General features: G+C 43.2%; 1 protein-coding gene across 1 annotated transcript in view; it reads right to left on the reverse strand.

The window, feature by feature from the left end:
• Positions 1-25799, reverse strand: part of WDR43 (WD repeat domain 43) — a 1886673-nt gene that overhangs the window by 675283 nt on the left and 1185591 nt on the right. Inside the window, exon 12 of the mRNA XM_044059887.1 lies at positions 11633-11719. Coding sequence (XP_043915822.1) covers positions 11633-11719 — 87 coding nt within the window. The remainder of the gene's footprint in view (positions 1-11632; positions 11720-25799) is intronic.

The raw sequence follows: 25799 nt of genomic DNA on the forward strand, positions 1-25799 counted from the left end.
CTTAATATTAAAGGTACGGGTGCAAGCCCAAGCTGCAGGGTCACAGATCTTCTGAACACCCCTCCTCCTAAAAACAGGGAGTCAAGGTAATATCTCCACTAGCACACTGGGTTTTAACAGGGTCTAATAAAAGCCACATAGGTGAAAAAAACGAGTAGTAATGCATTAGCTGGGATTAAACAGCTTGCTTTGTGGCACAGCTACATTTCTTGTGCGAAGACAGATATAACATTTCTAGCTGTGAACTTTAACAGTCTAACATAACTCAAAAGCCTTTTGAAGCCAAGGTTTGGTAAACATTTTAGCATCAGCATTACATTCAAGAAAATGGTAACCACAGCAAATGACAATCTTAAGAGTCTTCAAAAGACCACCTGAAGCTAATGCAAAAGGTGCAGTCACACCATATAGTGCAATGCCTTACAGTAAAATTCTATGGCCACAGCAATAAAGTACAGTTTTGTACCTACCATAAATGTAGATGTTCGAGGATCCACATTGCTGCAGTCCTAACTATTGGGTAGTCCGCTGTCCAGTCGGCCCGAATACCAAAGTATATGGCTGACGTCGGTCAGGGCGCATTAGACTGACGTCAGTACGTCAGGGTACTAATGCGCATGACCGACGTCATATCCTCAGTCTTTTCTTGCCCCAGATGTCAGAAGACCTTGAAAAGATAAGGCCAAAAACCAAAAACTCCCAACATACCTGCACCAAAATATATGTACAAAATATACAAAATTAGCAGAATATAACCTCACCTACACAACCACCCCTAAACACAGAGGGGAAGGAGGGAGGGTAAATTGGACTGCAGCAATGTGGATCCTCGAACATCTACATTTATGGTAGGTACAAAACTGTACTATGTTCTTCATTCCACATTGCTGCAGTCCTAACTATTGGGTAGAATCCCAAAGCAGAGGTAAGGGAGGCTGGCAAATCATAAGGAAGCAGGAACTGACAACATGCCTTGCAAAATAGCTGTGGCAAAACCAGCCCTAGACTTAGAGTAGAGAGGAAGGTGATAATGCTTAGAGAAAGTATGCACTGAACTCCAAGTAGCTGCCTCCAAAATATCCTTAGTTGCCACCCCTCAGAAATGCTGTTGAAGTGGCAGTAGCCCTAGTGGAATGAGGCCTAATCCCAGCTGGAATCTCCTTGCCATGATGGGAATAACAAAATGTAATGCAACACCCAATCCATCTAGAAATAGTTTGTTTTGACACAGGCTTGCCCTGAGAACTCAAAGCAAAAGAAACAAACAACTGCTGAGACTGCCTAAAATCCTTAGTCCTGCTCAAATAATAACGCAATTGCCTGTGTACATCTAAAGTGTGCAAAATCTTTTCCCCTTTATTTTGGGGATCTGCATAAAAAGTAGGCAAATGAATAGTTTGGTTTAAAGCCACACTAGAAACCACCTTAGGCATAAAGGAAGGATTAGTGCGTAAAGATACTCTAACCTTATGAAAAATCAAAAATGGCTCCACTGCCATAAGGGCCTGCAACTCAGAAACCCTTCTTGCAGAAGTAATGGCCAACAAAAAAGCAGTCTTCCATGACAAGTATTTCAATTCAGTAGTAGCCGAGGCTCAAAAGGTTGTAGAGTAAGTTTCTCCAACACAAAATTGAGATCCCAAGCAGGAGTAGGAGCTCACGTGGGGTCTTATATTCTTTGCCCCTCTAAGAAATTGCTTGAACAAAGGATGCGAAAACAACGGTGGGTCACAATCATAGTGAGCTGAAATTGCTGCAGCATGAATCTTAATGGAAGAGAAAGACAAACCTTTGTCCAATAACTCAGTAAGATATTGAAGAGCCACACTCAAATTTGGCTCAGAAATCTCCAAATTGTTTGCTGCACTCCAAAATAAAAATCTCTTCCATTTTTCTGCGTACACTTTCCTTGTACTAGGTCTCCTGGCTTCCATAATCACATTTAAAACTTGTTGAGGAAGTTGAGACCTGCTGTCTTTCAAAACAGAATATGCCAGGCTGTTAGATGAAGAGAGTGAAGCTTGACATTGAGCAGGTGACCGTCTCTCTGAGACAACAGATGTGGAATCAAGGGTAAAGGCCATGGAGGCTTCTTTACCAGACTCCTCAGTAGTGGGTACCAGTGCTGCGAGGCCAATCTGGAGCTATTAAAATCATCCTTGGCTTGTCTTGTCTGACCTTTAGAAGCACCTTTGGAAGAAGAGGCAGAGGTGGAAACGCATAGACATGAAGATTTTTCCAACTGAAAGAAAGAGCATCCACTTTCCAAGCTGTGTGATGAAACCTCTTTGTGCAAAACTTTGGCAGCTGGTGGTTTAATGGAGAAGCGAACAGATCTATGTCTGGAGTTCCCCATGACACTGTCAATTTTTGAAATACATGAAGATCCAGTTTCCACTCGTGGGGATCCATGATTTGTCTGCTTAACACATCTGCTAAGGAGTTCTGTGCTCCCGGCAGAAACCTTGCCTGAAGAGTTAGTTGCAAGCTGAGCGCAGTCTCCCATAAAATCATTGCTTGCCTGCACAATGGGTAAGAATGTGTTCCCCTTGTTTGTTGATGTACCACATGACAGTTGTGTTGTCTGTTAGAATCAACACCTGCCCTGGAAGAAGTAATTCCTTGAAAGCCATTAATGCAAACTGGACTGCTAACATCTCTTTCATGTTGATATGTAGATGCTGTAGTCTGGCAGGCCACTTGTCTTGTATCCACTTTCCATTTAGATGAGCTCCCCAAGCAATGTCTGAGGCATCTGTCGTTAGAATCTGACTCGCCTCTGGCCGGGTCACAGAGAGTCCCTTGTTTAGGTGACATTCCTGAGCCCACCACAAAAATTCCTTTTGAATGCAAGGTATTATTTGAATGACAGTGTCCAAATCCTGGCAGTGCTGTGTCCATACATTTTGAGATACCATTGTAGCTTCCTCATATGCAGTTTGGCATTGGGAAGCACCAGAATACAAGATGCCATGAACCCTAAGGCTTGAAGGACTGTCCTTGCAGTCAGCCCGGACTGAAGAGATAGTTGATGGAAGTAACTGGAAAGATTCTTTTGTTTGTCCGGGGTTAAAAAGGCCATCTGGGCTGCTGTATTCAGTCTCACACCCAGAAAGCACATGTCTTGAGAGGGTACTAGACTGGACTTTATTTCGTTCACAGAATACCCTAGGCATCTTAGCACTGCTATGACATATTCCAAATGCTGTAGAAGGTCTTCCTTTTCTTGAGCCAGAATCAGGCAATCGTCCAAGTAAGGATAGATTTGAATTCCTTTTAGCCTGAAGTAAGCTATCACTGGAGCCAGAACCTTTGTGAATACTCTGGGCAGTAGATAAGCCAAAGGGCAATGCAGAGAACTGATAATGAGAATTTCCAGCTCGAAACGCAGATACTTTCTGCAACTTAGTCTTATAGGCACATGAAGGTAAGCTTCCTTGAGATCTAAAGTTACCATCCAGTGATCTTTGCCCAGCAGAGGTAAAAGCTGTTGTAACGTCAACATTTTGAACTTGGGAATGTCCAGATAAGTGTTGAGGATAGATAAATCCAAAATTGGTCTCCACGTGTTCCCCTTCTTGGTACTAGGAACAGGCGAGAATAAAATCCTAGGCCCCTTTCTGGCACAGGAACCGCTGAATGGCCCCTATTTGGAGTAACAGAGAAATTTGCTTGTGAGCCTCTTGTCTTTGTAGAGGAGGAATGTCTGGCATGCCTTTGAAAGGAGGCAAGGTATGGAAATAAAACCTGTAACCGTGGTGAATGATATCCAGAACCCATCTGTCTTGGGTAATTAAATCCCAATTTTCTTTGAAAAGAGACAGCCTTCCTCCCAACGGTGCTGCCAGGCGAGAATGAACTGGCAGCTGAAAAGGCAGGGCATTGGGTCTGCTTACGAAAGGACTGACCCCTGCCCTCACCAGAAGTCTGAGCAGGGGAACTCCCTGTCCTAGGTCTAAAAGAACCCTGAGCTCTGCCCCTACCACGTCTAGACCTACCCCTAGACTGGGAATCATAAGCAGGATAAGCCCATCCCTTAGCAGGCCAATTTCTACTAAATTTCGGAGGCTGCACCTGCAAAAAATCTTTAACAGTTTGCATAGACTTAGCCTTGTCCTCCATTTTCTTCAAAACTGCTTCTACAGGCGAACCAAACAACACATCAGACTGCAAAGGAGCATCCAAAATCCGTGTCTTAACATGCTCAGCTAAATTCTGATCTCTCAACCAGGCGTGCCTACGAAGAACAGAACCAGTGGCAGCCACCCTGGAGGAGGCCTGCACAGCATCAAAACCACATTGCAAGGAATGTTTACCCACTTGTTCAGACACATGAACTAAATCCTGCAACTCTTTACACTCAATACCTTCCGCCAGAGCATCCACCTTAGATTTCAACTGTGAAAGAAGATAATTCTGATATTTTAACATGTGAAACTGACAATTCAACGCCCTCATGGCTAAAGTGGAAGAAGTATACACTTTCTTTCCCCATCTATCCAAAGCCCTTGCCTCTATCAGGAGGGACAGGATTTTTAACAACTGAGGCCTTCACACCTTTAGGCCCCTGAGAGACAGTTTCGGGTCTGCCCTAGGACTCTTAAAAAGATACTTATGAGCTTCAGGCACCCTATAATACCTATCCGGTTTAACTGGGGCAGGAGGCAAAGAATCAGGATTCAGGGAAGCCTCTGCAAAAACATCCTCCACCACATTCAAAACAGGAGGTATAGCTAAAGGCCTATGCTGGGGTAAAAACAAGAATTCCCTAAGCCTTTTCCTGGAATCAGAGAAATCTTGACCTTCCCATTTAAAATGCTCCCTCATGGAATGCAGAGTCTCTGAAAATGAAAAATCCTCAGGAGGAGAAGCTGAAGGAGTAGAATCATCCACATCAGAATCAGAATAAGGAGGGTACTCCTGCAAGTCTTCAGCCGAAGACTCAGAAGCCTCGAGCATTGCTCAAAACTCTCAAACTCAGGTTCCACCCTAGGCCTCTTATCAGGAGGGGGCATAGAACCCCTTATCATAGTAATCAAATCCTCTGCCATTTTAAGCATATGTTTCTTAGGCAAAGACCCTGAAGCACTAGGAGAAACCCCCACTGAAGCAAAACTTGGCCTGCCCCTCAAAGAAGCCTTGGAAACAGAAGGGAGGCTCTAACCACCTTAGGAAGAGAGGGAAGAACAGCCACCTGAGAAGCCCCTCAGCCTGGCCTACTTCCTGAGAGGATACATCCTGTAACAGTAAAGTCTCTCCCTGAGACTCCAAAGAAACACCTGGCAAAACCTCCGGCTCCACTGAGCCCTCTAAAGAACCGACGTCTGGGACTGTCGGTTCTTCCACTCTAGGCTTTGCTGCTTTGTCCTTGCGTTTTTAGCGAAGCGGCGGAGCATCCGACGGCATTTTATAATTACAATGCTTCCCAAACACTAACCTGGCACAGTCTAACCTTCTCTTAATAGTGCGTTTGTTAAATCTAGCACAAGAGCGGCATCTAACAACGTCGTGCTCAGGCCCTAAACAAGGTATACACAAAGTATGGTAATCCCTATGAGGTATCTGTTTCCCACAAGAAATACAGTTATTCACTTTTTCTGACATCCGGTTAAATACTGAGGCAAGAAAAACAAAATATTCCCAACGGGTACTTAGCCAACTTTGATTCGGTCTGAAACTCTGGCTTCAGAAACTTTCAGAACGCCAACCTGCACTCGCAAAATTGCTTCTGCATCGGACCATGCGGCAAAAAAGACTGAGGATATGACGTCGGTCATGCGCATTAGTACCCTGACGTACTGACGTCAGTCTAATGCGCCCTGACCGACGTCAGCCATATACTTTGGTATTCGGGCCGACTGGACAGCGGACTACCCAATAGTTAGGACTGCAGCAATGTGGAATGAAGAACATCCACTACTAACCAAGACTGATATATTTTTGTATCGTTTCGTGTCTCCTCACATCATACCAAATCATAAAGTGAAGGGTCACTCCTGCACTCCTTACTCTCAACTCCTAGTATCACAAAACAGTTGAAGAGTGAGGTTAAGAGATTTCGGATACCAGTCTTCCACCACTCGGCCCCATCAAATCATGCTCACTTCAAACTATCCAACTAAACATGCTACTTCATTCTTCTCTTCTCACTGGTGGTACCAGAAGACAAAGCGGGAGATATAGGAGGACATTTTTGATCCTCGCATCCTTCCACTTACTGGATGGTAAGTGCGTTCTACGCCTGGCTTTTCATTACGCTTTCATGCTCTGCTGGACTGCAGACACCCTTTGGCAATCTTCATGCCTTCAAATCCCTGGGCCCTGTTTCAGAATATTGACCTTCCCAGGTAACAGCTCCTGAGATGACACCCAATTATGTGCTCTTGGAATGGGGAAGCAAACCACAGCTGGCTCTTATAGCACCCAAGCTAATAACCAATATTCAGTCACTCAAGGCATAGTCATAACTACACTCATCTACATAAAAGACAGTCTTTCCAAAACAGACATCTTAAGTTGCAAAAAACACTGGTATTCAAAGCAAAGGGGGGGGGGGGTTAGGTGTTCAAGGATAAATTGTAGAGTCCATAGTGAAATAACAGCTGATGGAAGAATGATGCAAAGGAAGAGAAGTTCTGGCCATGTCATACGACATGTGAATGGTCTCACTCCACCTTGAGTCACAACTAGCACAGGTTTTCAAGCCTCCTACAGTCGTGTTATTCTGAGGCAGGAGTGGGTCCAAGTCAGTTTTTGCCACTGCTCCTGGTCATACGGGTACCGAATGGCATGGGAAATGTTAAAGAGGGGGAGGTGAAGAGGCAATGTGGGCACTAACCAAGCATGTAAAGGCAACATTTATAAGTGATACAAGACTGTATGCACACACTGTTAGAAGGGCACAGCTAATCAGTGTGCACAGCTGCCCATATCACCACCCAAGGGAAGGATTAGGCCTTCATATAAAAATCTCCTCTCTCTGCTGGGACACCTGTGACAGTACCAATCTCACTAATGAAGGCCTTTCTGTGTGGCTTTTGCTCTAGGGTATCTAACCCATAAGGAGAAGAGAGGTTAAAGTCCAATATGGGGGGCTCATTGTTAGGAGTCAGAGGGACAGAAAGCACCTAGAATACAAAAAGAACAGGACCAGGTTTCACAGTGAGTTACCAACACAGGCCCACGTTTGGCAACAGGGTACAGACAACAATGCTTGGAAAAAGTATAAAGTAGCTACTGTTCACATGTCAGATACGTAGGCAATTCTTGAACTAAGCACTGGAAGCAACCAATACCTACTGTGGAATGGCTTGTTACTGTAGCAAAGGGACTGCTTGGTAAATATTCTATCTTCCCCAAAGAAAAGGAGATAAACAGCTAAAGATAGATGTCCTTCTCTTCACTGTTGCAGTATTCTTAACATAAGGGATTCCCTACCAAGTGTGTCCAAACATCCAGCCAGTATACCAAAGACTTTTACTACCCAAGGTATGCCATATGTGGCATGTATGCTCCTTGTGTACATATGGCATAAGTGACATCCAGATGTACCATCCTCAGAACTTCTCTGCCGTCAGTCTGAATGCCATCTTCAGTCTGTTCACCTGTTGTTTGCTGGTATATCAAGCCATTCACATAAGTGCCCTGTTCCTTCAAGTGAAACCAGAGCTGATGTGTAGCCAGGGTTTCAGTGCTTACTCTTCTGGTGTTTGCTGTACGAAGTAAAATGAGGATGGTAAGGAATTGTTGTGGAGCCCATTAAGAATGGTCGCAAAGGAGTTTACCATTCTTCAAACACCTAATATGGAACGAACATCTGCACAAAATATCATAAGATAGCGAAGAAATGGACAGTGACATTAGTAAAAGACAGACTGCATTCTAGCAATGTTGTACAGTACACAAGGAAAACTACAGTTAAATTTACCATAACAGTACATGTTTGAATAATCACTGGCGCATTAGCCTTAGCTATATGGGTAACATCCTGCTAGGAAAACAACAGCTGGCCAGCTTCCAAAGCTTCAGGGCACCTTTCACACAACAAAACTGTTAGACAGCTCAAGCTGTGCTAGCAAAAAGAATCTTTGGGCTCCAAGCCCTTCAGAGCTTTCACATTGAGAAATGGAGGCAGAGTCCTGAGAGGACAAGGCTAGGATTAAAAAGAAATTAAATGTCCACACCGTCAAAAGAATACATACCAAAAGATAAGGTGGAAAGATGGAAGTAGCTGCTAATGCAGCAGCAATCATTTGAACCTCTACCAATATGGTAAGTTTAAACAACTGTACTATGTTCATCATACTAATTACCGGTGCAGCAGCCTTGGCTATATGGGCAGATTACCAGAGCTTACGACATCCGGAAGAAGGAAGGGAAAGGGTCCAAAAATACTGGAGAATGGTACTAGCTACGCCTAATCTAGAGAGAGAAAGAATCAGGCTTGAAGTGCTTTGTACGAGTATGTACAGGGCAACAAGCTGCTGCCTTTAGAATCCAACCCTTTCCAAAAAGCCACAGATGAAGCAAAGGCCCTGGCAGAGTGAGCCTAGACCATGCCTGAAATAGTTTTTGCTGTGGTGAGAAAAAAGGTGCTGGAGACCACCATTTAGAAACAGTCTGCTTTGACACAGGTTGTCCTTTCTTAACTCCACAAGAAATTAACTGATCAGAAGCTTTATGTTTTTCTGTCAAGATAGTGCTAGAGTTATCTGTGGACATCCAACGCATGGAGCATCTTTCTCATTTCTGAAATCAGAAAATAAAACAGAGATGGATATTATTAGTCTGGCTTAAAGTAAACACCAATACCACTGTAGGCATAACGGAAACCTTTCTCTGTGAAAAATATGAGAGTTGAGCCACCAATAAGAGCTTGCAACACAGATACTCTTCTTGCAGGGGTTTGAGCAATCAGTAGAAGAGTTTTGTGTTAACTCAAAGTCAGCCAGATGAGCAGGTTTAAATGGAAAACGCTTCATTTTCTCTAAATCAAACTTAAGATCACAGAGAGGACCATCTCTTGTGCAACACCACTTTCAAAAACGTTCTAAGATGAGAATACATTGAAAGAGGTGGACCCGTGGGCAGAAAATGCAGAAAAGGCCAACAAATTAACCTCAGAGGAGTTAGATAGGCCACAAGATAGTAACTCACACACATTGTATAACCCACATATTGTAAAACCAGGGAGACACTACCCCTGAATGGGTTGCGGTTATGTTGTTGGCACCAACTAGAAAATCTTTTCCATTTGCTTACACTCTTGTATGTGATTTTCTAGTAGCAGGCCTTCTTTATCTCCATTAGTACCTGCTGCACTTCCTCATAAAATAAGTGCCTAAAAGGTATTAACAACCATCATCCAAGTAGTCAGTTTAAGTTACTTAGGGTTGGGATATATCGAACACCCTGTTCCTTGTGTGAGCAGATCCATTCTGACAGGGAGCTTTTGGAAACTGCCCCTGGCCAATTCCAAAAGAAAGGATAACCACTGCTGCCTGGGCCAGAAGGGAGTCATCACAATGATAGAGAAATTCTTTCTGAATCTTCAGAAGTATACTAGACATCAGTGGAAAAGATGGAAAAGCACACAGGAATAATACTGTCCTAGGAAAAGAAAATGCACGTCCTAGGCCTTCTTCATGGAGTCCTGGAGCAGAACTTTACCAGTTGACAGTTCAGACAGGAGACAAAACTGTCTACTTGAGACTCCACAAAGATGGTTCAAATCCTGGAAGACCCCCGATCTAATTTCCATTTGTGAGGGTCTAACTTTTCCTGCTCAACTTGTCTTTCACACAATTTTGTTTTGACAGAATGTAAAATGCTTGCAGAGTGAGACTGTGCTATAAGGCTATATCCCAGGCTAACATGGCTACTCTGCACAGGGGTTAAGATCTGGCTCCCTCTTGCTTGCTGATGTACATCAATGTGGTACTGTCTGTAACCATTAGAAGAGGTCCTATGGACAAAGAGGTGATTCAGAGAATTGAGTAACCTAATAACAGCAAGCATCTCCTTGATATTTATGTACTTGCATTAATCTTTTCTGTCCCAGATATCATGAACTTTTATTCCTTCTGATACTGCCTGCCAAGCAAAGTCCAGAGCATCTCTGGCGACTAGCCTGCTTTGGAGCAGGGAGGAAGGGAACACCTGGATTTATGGATATTTGATGTCTCCAACTGATTTTTCTTCTGACAAATCTCAGAACTGGATTTTGAAAAGATAATAGGTGTTGGGATCAGACACACCCCAGGTACCCCCTGCATCTATGGAATCTTGTGATTGCTATCATGAGAATCAGATGTCAACAGAACCAGAATCCTGAGGTATTCTCTTGCATATGGCTACAAAACCCTTAAAGTAGATCTAGGCAGTGAAAAATTCTCTCTGAACTGAGGTGTCTAGCAAGCAGACAGTACAGGAAAATAGTCCAGTGTGGACCCAAATCGACTTTTGAATGTTCTCTTGAAATCCCAGGATGGTGCAAGAGATCTCTCACCCAAGAGAGATTCCAGATAATACTATGCAAAGATAAGCAAGCCATCTAAACATGGAAAATGTGGATACCCTGGTAGCCTAATGAGCTACAACTGGAGCTAGATTTTGAGAACACTGTGTATTTGATACTTCAAAGGGTAAGGCAAAGAACTTACAACACGAATCATGTACACAACCTTAAAACCTGAAATTTGTGTGAACAGGGATGTGATAAGCACCTTTTAGATAGTGTTAGTTGAAATCTTGAATGAGGAAGGGGGTAAACAAGATAACAGCATTTTGAACTTGAGCATGATCACAAATTGGTTTAGCAAAGAAAGATCCAAACTGGTCTCCAGGCATTTTATTTGTCATCAAAAACATCCTTAAGTAAAAACCTTTGCCCAACTGGGAAGGAACAAACATTACTCCCTGTGAAAACATGTTTTAGGACAGGGGGAAATAGTGCAGTCTGGTAGTTGGGGAATTACTAACCAAAGAGAATTTCCTACTGCTCCCATCTGCGATCTTGTTGAATGATCTTCAGAACCCAGCTGTCTGACACTAACTGCTGGTAGAGAGAGAACTGGAGAGTTGAGACTTTCTGGAAGGGATAAAGGACTGCCAGAGTGGAAGGGAGGCATGGTCCCTTAAACAGTCAGACATGTTTGTCTGTCCTTAGTTTTGGGGCTTCCCTCCTTGTCATTGCTTTTTAAATGTCTGCTTACCAGCATTTTGCTGAGACAGATGATTTTGTTTCTTGCCAAAACTGGAAGAGGGGGTAGAACCCATGGACATTTTGGAAAAGGGAGGGTTGAAAATTGAGATTCCCTGAATTAGTTTACCCCCTCATCACATTTTAATAACCTTTGCCGCAGAGGGTCCAAAGCCTAACCACCTATCCAAAGGAATATTTAAAATCTCATTTTTCACATCATCTGTAAGGTTTTGAGAACACAGCTAAGCAAACCTCAACACAGTTCCAATGGCAACAGCCCTGGGAGTAGAATGCATTCAGTCATACAAACACTTTAAACATTGTTTAAACATATCAACAGGAAGCACACAACCAAAGCAAGAAATGTAATACCTATTTGCTGAAAATGTGTTTAACTATATATTTAAATATGAATGCAGGAATGCCTACCTCATGAAGCAATGGAATGACAGCATGGACAGGTAACCTAGAAACAGTGTTCTTTATTGGTCCATCCTTTTTAGTCTGAAGTACTTTCTGTTAAGAAAAAAATGCAAAAATATTAAAGTTCATCAACTCAGCAAGTCTTAACTGATAAATTGTACTGTTGGTAGTGCTATATGATACAGTTTTACAGAATGTTCTAACCTTCTAAAATTAGTAACTTTTGAACAATACAAACAATACAGCTGCACAAACATTCCCATATGACTGTTGCATACCAATGCAGAAAAATACAGCTGGACATAAAATTCCATCTAACAGTAACTACAGATAAGACAGAATCTTTGCCAACAGGTTCTTCATTTAACCATCTAGCCAATAAGGAAAGGTCTTACAAGCTCAAAGCTTTCTTAAAAGTCACTCTTGTATAGAGTTACCAGGCGTCCGGCAAAAGGAGGACATGTCCTCCTTTTCAGCACTGTCCTCCATCCGGCAAGCATTGCCTAAAAAGGTAAAAATGTTCAGCTTTCAAAAATATCCTTTTCAGACCGTTTTAAAAAGCAGTCCGGATTGAGAAGACCGGAAGCATCTATGCAGACGCCCAGAAGTCACTGCGGTTTAACAACAAGAAACAGGAATCTGACATGACTGCGAAGTCAGCAGTCTGTCACACAATCTGTATGTGTGACGAGGCTGCTGATCAGTCCCGTTAGTCTCACATTCGCTTCCCGCGTTTTAGCTGCGAGGGAGAGAGCGTGTGCGTAGAGAAACAGGGGTTGACAGTCATATTAGTGTTCAAGGTAAGTACTTTTTTTTTTTATCCCTGGCAGGGCTAACCAGATACATTTTCCTGGCAGGGTCAACCAGATTATACTAATACAATGCGTGTTTTAAGGGCCGCTGATTTTTTTTTTTTATGTATTATAACATGGCAGGGTTAAACCAGATACTAGAGAGGCAATGTGTTTTGGGGACTGTTTTTTTTAATACTCTGGCAGGATCAACCAGATTCCTGTGGTCTGTGTTTTTTGGGGGGTGTTGATGACTTTCTTTCATACCTCTCAACCTCTTACAGCAAGAAATCTGGACAAAGCCATAAATAATGCAGGGACAAAGGCCCAAAAGTAGGGACAATTTTTAAATACTGCTCTTGCAAACTTAAAAAGGTGATGTGATAACAGATCTTACATTAACAAATTTCCTGAAGGTTATGCAATCTGAAACTCAAATGTCTGACATTTTCTGACTTTAATCTTTAATGGTTTGCCAGAAAAACAATTTTATGATAAACAGACTTAAAATAAGAGGCAAAAACCTGTACACTTGAGAGGTATGCCTTTTATTTTCTGAATATATCCTGGTAAAACTAACCAGATATAGGGAGGCAATGTGTTTTGGGGACTGTTGGTTTTCTTTTTTTTTTTTTTTTTTTAATACACTGGCAGGGTCGACCAGATTCCTGTCGTCTGTGCGTTTTTCGAGGCTGCTGACTTTTTCATACCTCTCAACCTCTTAGAGCAAGAAATCTGGACAAAGCCATAAATAACAGTGGGGGAAAAGGCCCAAATGGAGCTACAATTTTTAAATACTGCTCTTGCAAACTTAAAAAGTTGATACAACAGATTTTGCATTAACAAATTTTTTGAAGGTTATGAAATCTGAAACTCAAAAGGCTAACATTTTTTTTTATTTTAATCTTTTAATGGTTTGCCAGAAAACCACAATTTTTATAAGTAACAAATCTAAAATATGAGCCAGAAATCTGTACATTTGAGAGGTATGCTGTCTTTTTTGAATATATCCTGGCAGGATTAACCAGATATAAGGAGGCAATGTTTTGGACACTGTTCATAGGTTCATACTAGGCTATCTGCCCTAGGGCATTTATAAGCCTAGCCAGAGTATGTTTGGCTTTCGCCACCCATTTTAAATTAATTTTGCTATGCCCTTTTTCGAGGTTAGTATACTGTGCGCCTCTGTCTAACAGTGACACAGAAGTGATACCCGGGGTAAACCTATGATCTCCCATCCACTCATCAAGATTCCTCTTGAAGAGAGTCAATGAGGGACTTGGACTGGGATTTTATTCCATAGTGAAGGGAGCCTCTGGGTTATGAATCTGTCCCTCCAGCATGTCCTATTTATTTCAGTACTGAGGTTCAAGTCTCTCGAGCGTGTAGCTCGATGGGATTTGGATTTTTTGAGGTGCAGCATGTCCCTTAATTCCGGGTTGGACATGGCCTTATACGTCAGGCACAGGTCACCTCTGAGCAGTCGGTATACCACTGAGTAGAGCTGGAGTTTCTTTAACCGGGCAGCATATGGCATCTGTTTGAGCCCTTTGATCCTCTTGGTGAGGTACTTTTGGGGTCTTTCCAGTTGCTGCAGGTGTTTGGTAAGGTACATCCCAAAAGGGGCATTGTACTCTATTATGGGCCTGATGAGGGATGAGTAAAGAGGCACGATGACCTCCCCTAATCTAGATGTGAATTCCTTCATGATTAGGTGGGCTATATAAAATGTTTTTCTAACCACTTTGGCCACGTGGTTGTCAAATAAGAGATTGCTATCAACTTGGGTCCCCAGGTCCCTAATGACTTCTTCTGTACTTAATGGATTACCACCTATGTGGTAATTTGTGGGCACTTTGTTTTTGCCAAAGGGGATGACTATACACTTTTTGGCATTTAGCTTGAGGCCATGGCTCTGGCACCAGTTGTCTGTTTCTATGAGGCCCTTTTGGAGGATGCTTGCGTCGGCTGGAGAGTCGATTATGGCACCCAGTTTGCAGTCATCTGCGAACTTAGTCAGCCACAGTCCTTCCGTGTTGGCCTGTACCTCCGAGAAATATATACCAAACAAGAGAGGTCCCAGGACTGAGCCTTGTGGGACGCCACTTGTAACTGGTTTGGAGTCTGACATGGCTCCAGCAATTCTAACCATGTGGGTTCTGTCCTTGAGCCAGTTTGCAACCCATCTAGTGACATAGGGGTTTATATTTACGCTGGTGAGCTTATGTATAATGCCCAAGTGGGGTATTGTATCGAAGGCTTTTGCGAGGTCCAGATAGGCTGTGTGGACCACCTTCCCTTCGTCAATGGCCTTGGTGACTGTTTCAAAGAAGTCAACCAGGTTTAAGAGGCAGGATCTACCCTTAACAAAGCCAAACTGGGTAGGATCCAGTGTCTGTAGGTCCCCAATGTCTTTATTTATGAGGTCCATAATGATCCTTTCCATAGCTTTGCAGACCAAGCTAGTCAGGCTTATGGGGCGATAGTTTCCAGGGTCCGTAAAGGCACCACCTTTGTGGAGAGGGACCACTGTTGCTGTACGCCACTCTTTGGGTACATATCCTGTAGTAAGGCTGAGATTGAACAGTAGTTTTATGTTTGGGTTTAGCTCTTCTTGGAGTTCTTGTAGGACGCGGCCTGGGACACCGTCTGGTCCCATTGATGCTGTGTTTTTTGCTTTGGAGAGGGCGGCTCCCACCTGAGCATCTGAGATGTCGGGGGGGCAGCACTCTGCTGGGATAGATATTTGCCCTTTGGTGGGGGGGGAGAAGTTTGCGCTGAACCTGTCAGCTAGGATGTTGGCAATGTCTGTGGGATCAGTGTATTTTTTGTCATTTTGGACTAATTCTGAGCATATCTGTGAATTCCCACCCAGGTTCCTAACATAACTAAAGAAAGCCTTGTGATTATCTTTAGTGTCCTGTGCAATTTTTCTCTCGAAGCTGGCCTTTGACGATTTTATGAGTGCCCTTAGTTTTTTGCTAATACTGATCAGAAATGCCTTCCCTTTTTGGGATTTTGCTCTATCATGTAGTAGCTTCCTCCTTCTATTGTATAGTTTGTTTATGGCTGGGGTCCACCAGACAGGTTGTCTGCCTTTGGAGGATTGGGTCTTGGTTTTATTTGGGATTGCATGATCCATTCATTCCTGAAGGTGTTCATAGAATGCATTTATAAAGGATTCTGCGGTCTGGGCCGTATTTTCCACAGGACCGGGGGCTTTGAAGGATTCCACCTCGGTTTTGAGGAGTGTGAAATTTGCTTTAGAGAAGTTTTTCACTGTGGTTTTCTGGGCAGGGGGTGGGGTCGGGATGTGAATATCCAGTGAGATCAGTTTATGGTCTGATCTTACCAGTGAGGGATACACTTCTGGTCTGGAGCATAGAGTCCCCATGTTGGTGATGATCAGGTCCAGTATGTTTTCCCCTCTTGTGGGAGTGGTAACAAGTTGTTCCATAGCATTTGAGTTTATGAATTCTAGGAACCTTTGGGCAAGGGTGTTGGAGCTAGAGTAATGCTCCCAATCTATGTTTGGGTAGTTGAAGTCACCCAATATAATGGTGTTCGGAGAGACCTTCATATTTTCCAGTGTTCTCATAAAGGCCGAGTGGGGTTCCTGGGTTTGGGAGGGTGGTCTGTAGCAGGCTATAAACTGGAAGGCAGTTTTACCCACTGTTAGTTGCACATGGATAGTCTCTGATGCTTCGTGCTTTGCCACCAACCTGGAGGTGTGGGTATCTTTGATGAATATCGATACTCCTCCTCCTTTTGTGGTTCGGTCCAAGTTTTGGGGTCGAAAAGCATGGTATGAGGTATAACCTGGTAGTGCTGGGGTGCTCTCAGGAGTCCTGAACCAGGTTTCTGTTACTGCACAGATATCGATGTTCTCCATGCTAAGGAGAGTTTCGAGTGCGTGCATCTTGAGGTTTAGACTTCTAGCGTTTAGTAGCATTACTCTTAGTTTCTTATCCCTTGTGATACCTATGGAGGTGGGTTTGTCTTTTGAGCCTTGCCTAAAAAAGGCACTATGGGGGTAGCAAGAGCCTTTGCCAATATCCGAAAGCCCAGGGGTGACAGGTGCAAGCCGTCCCTAGCAAAGCATCGTGGCTTGTCGTGCATATCATCCCACGCAGACAGGCATTGGATCCCCTTTGAATGACACCAATACTTAAGCCAATTGTTGAAATTGATCATCTTGTCTTCATATTGTGGCATCATTCTTGGTAAGGGTAAGATGCTACTCAAGGTCAGGGTCATACCAGCCTGGGCTACATGCTCAGAGAGCTCCTCTATGTCTCTTTTCATGTAGTCCAGGGAGGTACGTCTCAGGTCATTCACACCAGCATGGACAATGACTGAGTCATATTTGTACTTGCCTTGGAGTGACCTGAGTGCTTGTGTTATGTGGCGGATCCTAGCGCCAGACAGGCTGCTCACTGTGACCTTCTCCTTGTTCAGCCTGGTGAGCGGGACGTCAGTGTGCCTGACAATAGAGTCACCTATTACAAGTGTATCAGGTGTGTTGTTTAGCCTTAAGGGCTGTGACTGTTCGGCACACTGGCTTTGTGAGATGTGTTGCATGTGTTTTGTTTTGGGGTAGTGGTTGCTTGGGTGTCTGCTTTGGAGGTCTCTGCTGCTTAGGCAGATCTTTATTTAGAGCCTCCGAGTATGTTTTTGTGTGATTATGTGTTTGGTTTGCTGTCGTGGTAGGTCTATGTGAGACTGGAATTGTAGTGAGTGTGGTTTCCTTCTCCTCCTGACTGGTTATGCCAGTACTGAGTTGAGAGAGCTTAGCCTCCAGTTTGGCTATATGGTTGCATCTCTCAGATGTGTTGGAATTTGTTGGGAGGAGGAGAGGGTTGTCTGTGTACATGAGGCAGTTGTAACATTGCCTCAAGATTCCCATATTCACCAGCTGGACTGGAGAGGAGATTGACAACTGACCTTTGGACATGCTAGAATAATATTGGGAATTCCTTTATAATTGAAAACAAGGGCCAATGGGGAGCGAGGGTGTAGTGCTTTTAATTTTTAGTGCTGACTTATAATTGCTTTAGTGAGCAAGTGCCAGGTAACAAGTGCAATGTGTTACAGGTAACTTAAATGCAAAAACGACAAACAGTAACTTTCTTTCAAGCGAAGCAAGGAAATAAGTACAGTAAGCAATGCAGATATCACTAGGGATCCACAGAAGCGCTGAGATTGATTTTTTTTTTTTTTTTTTTTTACATAATACACTGGCATAGTCAACCAGATGCTAGTGGTCGGTGTATTTTGAGGGCTGCTGACTTTTTTTTTTTTAAATATAAAATCCTAGCAGGCGTCAAAGAGATACTAGCTATGCAGTGTACTCTGGGGGGCTGTTTGTGGATGCAGTTTTTTTTTTCAACTTAATAGCTTTTTGCAGGGTTAGTCAAGACATATTAGAAGGGTTCGTCAATGTTTAGTTGTTGAAACAAACTCTACTCTTGCATGAGAAAGTGTGTATAGGTGAAATGAAGTAAGATCATGTGCAAGTTCCTGTCTATGTGATGTGAAAGAACAGTAACGTAACTGTGGTCTTATTTTTATTGGTTTAAACCCTGTAGGCTCAAAGTGGATTCTCTGGGTAGGCATTTGGGATGGGGGCAATGCCTGTGTGTGAATGGAATGACTGCAGTTCTGGCTTGCTTTGCAAGAGTAATGTGCATTTGAGTGAAGTAATATTGACCACAAGCTCTGAACTAGAGTATTGTTTATGTGAAAAAAAAAGAATACTTACTTTGATGAGTGTTGTCTTTTTGCTGCTGGTTTTGTTTTTAATAATGCAAGATCAAATCAGATACTGTGGGTGGGGGTAGGCAGTGGAGATTGGAGCCATGTGTGAAAGAAACAACAGGCCCTGCTGTTTACTGTTGTAATTCCAGCTTTGCAAATAGTACAGTTTTGTACCTACCATAAATGTAGATGTTCGAAGATCCACATTGCTGCAGTCATAACCTGTGGGTAGTCCGCTGTCCTCGGTCGGCCCGAATACCAAAGTGTTAGGCTGGCGTCGGTCATGGTCGCTCAGATCTGACGTCAGTACGCCGTGGTACTAAAGCGCATGACCGACGCCATATCCTCAGTCTTTCTTGCCCCAGATGTCAGAAGGCCTTAAAAAGAAAGGCCATAGCCAAAAATAGAAAAATACCCAATCACCAAAATAGCAACAATAGATACACCACAAATCACACAGCCACCCCAAACTACAGAGGGGAAGGAGGGAGGGTAAATTAGACTGCAGCAATGTGGATCTTCGAACATCTACATTTATGGTAGGTACAAAACTGTACTATGTTCATCTCACATTGCTGCAGTCATAACCTGTGGGTAGAATCCCAAAGCAAGGGTAAAGGGAGGTTGGTAAAATCAAATAGCATTAGGAGCTGCTAACATGCCCTGTAAAACTGCAGTGGCAAACCCAGCCCTAGATTTGGAATAAAGAGGAAGATGGTAATGTTTAGAAAAAGTGTGCACTGAACTCCAGGTAGCTGCCTCCAAAATATCCTTAGTAGCTACTCCCCTTAAAAAAGCAGTAGAAGTGGCAGTAGCCCTAGTGGAATGAGGTCTGATTCCAGCCGGAACCTCCTTACCATGATGAGAATAACAGAAAGCAATGCAATGCCCAATCCACTTAGAAATAGTTTGTTTTGAAACAGGTTTTCCTTGAGACCCCAAGGCAAAAGAAATGAATAACTGTTGGGACTGCCTGAACCCTTTAGTTCTGCTCAAATAATAACGTAACTGCCTGTGAATGTCCAAAGAATGCAAAATTTTCTCACCTTATTTTGGGGATCAGCATAAAATGTAGGCAGATGAATAGATTGGTTTAAGGCCACATTAGAAACAACTTTAGGCATAAAAGTAGGATTAGTTCGTAGTGAGACCCTATCCTTATGAAATATCAGGAAGGGTTCAACTGCCATTAGAGCCTGTAATTCAGATACCCTTCTAGCAGACGTAATGGCCAACAAAAAAGCAGTCTTCCAAAACAAAAACTTCAACTCTGAAGTAGCTGCAGGTTCAAAAGGAGGTAAAGTGAGCTTTTCCAACACAAAATTGAGATCCCAGGAAGGAGTAGGAGCTCTACGTGGGGGTCTTATGTTCTTTGCCCCTCTAAGAAATTGCTTGAACAAAGGGTGAGAGAATAATGGTGGGTCACAGTCATAGTGAGCAGAAATGGCTGCAGCATGAACTTTTACAGAGGAGAAAGACAAACCCTTGTCTAATAATTCTGTAAGATACTGAAGTGAAACACTCAAATTAGGCACTGAAACATCAAAGCTCTTTGTTTTGCTCCAAATTATCAGCATAAACTTTCCTTGTACTAGGCCGTCTGGCCTCCAAAATGACATTCAAAACTTGTTGAGGAAGCTGCGACCCCCCAGGGTCTAAAACAGAATACGCCAGGCTGTCAGATGCAGGGACTGAATCCTGACATTGCGGAAATTATTGCTTGCCTGGGACAAAAGGTGTGGAATTAATGGCAAAGGCCAAGGAGGCTCCCGTACTAAAGTCCTCAGCAGAGGGTACCAGTGCTGCCGTGGCCAATCTGGAGCTATCAGAATCATGCAAGGCTTGTTCTGCCTGACCTTTAGGAGCACCTTGGGAAGGAGAGGCAGAGGGGGAAAGGCATAAACGTGAAGGTTGTTCCAACTGAATGATAGAGCATCCACTTTCCAAGCTTTTGGGTGAAACAGCTTTGTGCAAAATTTTGGCAGTTGGTAATTCAGTGGAGAAGCGAACAGATCTATGTCTGGAGTCCCTCATGCCACCGTCAACTGTTGAAAGACATGAGGATCCAATTTCCACTCGTGGGGATCCACCATCTGTCTGCTCAAAACATCTGCTAAGGACTTCTGTGCTCCTGGCAGAAACCTTGCCTGAAGGGTGAGGTGCAAACTGAGAGCAGTCTCCCACAAAATCATAGCTTGTCTGCAAAGAGGGTACGAATGGGTACCCCCCTGCTTGTTGATGTACCACATGACTGTTGTGTTGTCTGTGAATCAACACTTGTCCTGGGTGAAGTAAATCCTTGAAAGCCATCAATGCAAATTGGACTGCTAACATCTCCTTCATGTTGATATGCAAATGTTGTAGTCTGGCAGGCCACGTGTCTTGAACCCATTTTTCATTGAAGTGTGCTCCCCAGGCCATGTCTGAGGTATCTGTCGTTAAGATCTGACTCGCCTCTGGTCGGGTCACAGAGAGTCCCTTGTTTAGGTGACATTCCTGAGCCCACCACAAAAATTCCCTTTGGATGCAAGGTATCATCTGAATGACAGTGTCCAAATCGTGGCAGTGTTGAGTCCATACGCTTTTGAGATACCATTGTAGCTTCCTCATATGCAGTTTGGCATTGGGAAGCACCAGAATACAAGATGCCATGAACCCCAAGGCTTGAAGGACTGTCCTTGCAGTCAGCCTGGACCGTAGAGACAATTGTTGGAAGTAAAGGGTAAGATTTCTTTGTTTGTCCGGGGTCAAAAAAATGCCATCTGAGAAGCTGTATTCAGTCTCACACCCAGAAAGCACATGTCCTGAGAGGGTACTAGACTGGACTTTGTTTCGTTCACAGAATACCCTAGGCACCTTAACACTGCCATAACATACTGTAGATGGTGAAGTAACTTGACTTTGTCTTGAGCCAGAATCAGGCAATCGTCCAAATAAGGATAGATTTGTATTCCCCTTAACCTTAAGAAGGCTATCACCGGTGCCAGGACCTTTGTGAACACCCTGGGCGTAGTAGATAAGCCAAAGGGCAATGCAGAGAACTGATAATGTAAAGTCCCAGCCCGAAACGCAGGAACCTCCTGCAGCTGGGCCTGATAGGAATGTGAAGATAAGCCTCTTTGAGATCCAAAGTTACCATCCAGTGATCTTTGCCTAATAGAGGCAGAAGTTGTTGCAAAGTTAACATCTTGAATTTTGGAATGTCCAGGTATGTGTTGAGAATAGACAAATCCAGAATTGGTCTCCAAGTGTTTCCTTTCTTTGGTACAAGAAACAGGCGAGAATAAAATCCTAGGCCTACTTCTGACGGAGGGACCCCCTGGATAGCCCCCATTTGAGAAGTAAAGAAATCTGTGTGTGAGCCCCCACCTTTGCTGAGAAGGAACGTCTGGCATGCCTTTGAAAGGAGGCAAGGTGTGAAAATAAAACTTGTAGCCTCGATGTATAATGTCCAACACCCATTTGTCCTGAGTGACTAAAAGCCAATTTTTCCTGAAATGTGCCAACTTTCCTCCCAGAGGAGCTGCCAGACAGGAGGGATCTGGCAGCTGGAGATACAGGTCATTGGGTCTGTTTACGAAAAGGCTGACCCCTGCCCTCACCTGAAGATTGTGCAGGGGAACTCCACGTCCTAGGCCGGAAAGAACCTTGAGCATGAGCTCTGCCCCTACCACGTCTAGATCTGCCCCTAGACTGTAAATCAGAAGGATAAGCCCATCCCTTAGTAGGCCAATTTCGGCTAAACTTAGGGGGCTGCACCTGTAAAAAATCCTTAACTGTTTGCATAGACTTAGCTTTGTCTTCCATTTTCTTCAAAACTGACTCCACAGGAGAACCAAACAGAACTTAAGACTGAAGGGGAGCATCCAAAATACGAGCTTTAACATGCTCTGACAAATTCTGATCCTTAAGCCAGGCGTGCCTACGAATAACTGATCCAGTGGCAGCCACCCTGGAAGAGGCCTGAAGAGCATAAAAACCACACTGCAAAGAATGCTTACCCACCTGATCAGAGGCATGAACTAAATCCTGCAATTCCTTACACTCAATGCCCTCTGCCAAAGCATCTACCTCAGATTTCAACTGACTTAGGAGAAAGTTCTGGTACTTCAGCATATGAAACTGGCAATTCAAAGCCCTCATTGCTAGAGTGGAAGAGGTATACACTTTTTTACCCCACCTATCCAAAGCTCTAGAATCTTTATCCATAGGAACTGGATTCTTTACAATAGAAGCCCTGACACCCTTAGGTCCCTGGCTAATAGTTTCTGGGTCAGCTCGGGCTTTTATACAAATATTTATGAGCCTCAGGCACTCTGTAATACCTGTCTGGCTTGACCGGGCAGGAGGCAAAGAATCAGGATTAAGGGAAGCTTCAGAGAAAACATCCTGAACAACATCCAAAACGGGGGTATAGCCAAGGGCCTATGCTGTGGTAAAAACAAAAATTCCCTAAGTCTCTTTCTAGAATCTGAGAAATCCTGACCTTCCCACTTAAAATGCTCTCTCATGGAATGCAGGGTTTCAGAAAAAGAAAAATCCTCTGGGGGGGAAGCAGAAGGACTAGAATCCTCTGCATCTGAATCAGAATAAGGAGGAAAATCCTGAATGTCTTCAGCCGAAGACTCCGAGTAATCTGAAGAATGCTCCAATCCTTCCACCTCTGGCTCCACCCTAGGCCTCTTATCTGGAGGAGGCAAAGAACCCCTGATTAAGGTAATTAAATCTTCTGCCATTTCCAGCATATGCTTTTTAGGTACAGAACCTGCAGAACTAGGGCTGACGCCAGAGGAAGACAAACCAGGCCTGACCTTGGAAGGTACCTTAGAGACAGAAGTAGAAGGCCTAACCACCTTATGCAAAGGAGGGACTACAGAAACCTGAGAGGCCCCCTCAGCCTGACCCGACTCCTGAGAGGCCACATCCTGCAAAACTAAAGGCTCCCCCTGAGACTCAGCTGAAACCTCGGCTGGATCCACAGATTCCACCGTTGTTTCTAAAGAACCGGCGTCCGTAACGGACGACTCATCCTGTTTGGACTTTAAAGATTTTTCCTTGCGCTTCTTAGCGGTAGCGGGCGTCTGAGGATCCGACGGCATATTGTAATTACACCGCCATCAAGACAAGCCTAGCACAATCTAACCTGCGTTTAATGGTGCGCTTATTAAATCTAGCACAAAAGCGACACCCGACTACGTCGTGCTCAGGCCCCAAGCAAGGAATACAAAGAGAGTGGTAATCCCTATGAGGTATCTTTCCCACAAGAAATACAATTATTCACTTTTTCTGACATCCGGATTTAACTGAGGCAAGAAAAGACAAAAATATTCCCCAGCGGGGTACTTAGCCCAACTTGGTCTTCGGTCTGAAACTCAGAATACGAAAATTTCAGGACGCCGAACGGCACTTGCAAACGCTGCTTCTGCTTCGGACCATGCGGCAAGAAAGACTGAGGATATGGCGTCGGTCATGCGCTTTAGTACCACGGCGTACTTACGTCAGATCTGAGCGACTATGACCGACGCCAGCCTAACACTTTGGTATTCGGGCCGACCGAGGACAGCGGACTACCCACAGGTTATGACTGCAGCAATGTGAGATGAAGAACATCTGTAATACTTTTTCTGTCCATACTTTATGACTGTAAAATTAGGAAGTTTGAGTAATTCTTAATTTGTTACTTCATATCGGTTCATGTATACACTGAATGTTTGTTAAAAATGTTTCTAATAAATTGGAGCTCTTCTCCCTAAACCTATGCTGAAAAGTTTTTTTTTTTTTTTGACTAAAGCCAGTTGTAGAAACTCAGGTAAACAAAAGTAAAATAAATAAAATTAAATGTGTATTTGGCTGGCAAACAAAAGCTGTGACTAATGTTTCTGTCAATAAAATGAAAGTAATGCAAGTATGCAACCCAATTGTTTCTATTATTTCTACTTCAATCCTGACAGGGTAAAAAAGCAGCTACTTTAAGTTAGGTAATGGGGGTATTTGTGAATGAAATGAGTTGACTGGCCTTGCTGTTTACTGTTGTAGTTGTGGCTTTGCAAGATTAATGTGTATTTGGCTAAAGTCCACTGTCATACAAGCCTGTAACTACTGTTTCTGTGCAACAAAGTAAATTAATGGAATCATTACTATTTTTGTTTTAATCCTGGCAGGTCAAAGCAGACACTTCAGGTTGGCAATTGATTTGATGGCAGTTTGTGGATGAAATGTTTGGCACTGTAGCCTTGGTGTAATAATTCGGGCTTTGCAGGACTAATGTGTATTTGCATGAAGCACAACAGAAAGCAAACAGACTATTTGCATGCATCAGTTCAATAAAGCAATGAAAACATTACTGATGCTGGCAAGGCCAAATCACCTACTTTAGATAGGCTACTTTAGATGGGCTGCTTGTAAGTGAAATGAGTGATCCTATTCTGTAAGACTGCTGTGCATTTGAGTGTCGTGAGATGGGGTGAGTACAACCGCTGACCTTTGGCTAATGCACATGTGAAAGCAATACAGTAATGTAAATGTCTTGTTTTGCATTCTGTATTGAAAACCTGAGAGAGAAGCTACACCAAAGGGTGGCTACTACAGGTGTGAATCAGGTAAATACTATGCATCGTTGAAGTGCGAGGCTTACACTACATACTGCAAAGCGTATTTTACCTGGGCTTAGCATCCTGACCCTGCCCTGCTTTTGTGCAAGTGTTCTTTTAATATAGTTTATATGCATCCCACCTCTATGTGTAACACAAGCCTACCGTAGCATGTACTGTAAATAATTTCAGTTTCTATTTGTAGCACATCTGCCAGAGTTTGAGTTGCAAACTGCTTGTATTACTTGCTTTTCATTTTGTGTAAATTTCAGCATTGCTGCTGACAGGTTTCTGCTCGTTTTATACTACTGAAGTTGTATCTGTGTTGTACTGCTCTAGTTGTGCGTATTAAAGTCTGCAGTTAGATTCTCATTGTTTTTTTTTAACTACTCTTCCACTCATTTAAATTGTCTTCAGTCTTCCTTTCCACAAATTCTATTAAAAACAATTTCAAATCCTATTTATTATTGTACAACTTACTTTTTAAGAGCCCAGGTCATCATGTCATAAAGATTCTAGTTGTCTACTGATGTACTATGTTCTTCATCTGTAAATATGTTGTAAGTAATTGCTATATAAATTGTTAATCGCTATGTAATCCAATGTAACTACTGTTGGTTTATTTTAACTGTGGAGCTTTTCTCCCCAGGCCTCCGCTGAAAATGGACCTACGTCCAGTCGGACACTCCCGGTCAACAAATATAAACAAATAAATAAATAGTCAGATATTTTAAGACTAAAAATGAGGAAAGTTCCTCGTAATGAGGTATACTTGAGACGTAGTATACTGCAAGCCTTCTAGCTAAAGATTTTAGCAATTGTTTTACATGTGTTTTGCTCCGTATTTTGTGACGCAATGAAGCATTGTTCCACTTTTGGAAAAATAGGGGTTGGTAGCTATGAATGATCTCACTAAGCATAGTTTGCAAAGTCGTACTACAGTATACATTATTGTATGTATTTGTGGAAGATTTTATTAATGCAATTTATGTAAAATGTTATAATGCACTTTACAGTCTCTAAAATAATTTTGAG

Source organism: Protopterus annectens, chromosome 1.part2 (genome assembly GCF_019279795.1).
Source record: "Protopterus annectens isolate FY-2018-M chromosome 1.part2, PAN1.0, whole genome shotgun sequence".
Classification (NCBI taxonomy): Eukaryota; Metazoa; Chordata; order Ceratodontiformes; family Protopteridae; genus Protopterus; species Protopterus annectens.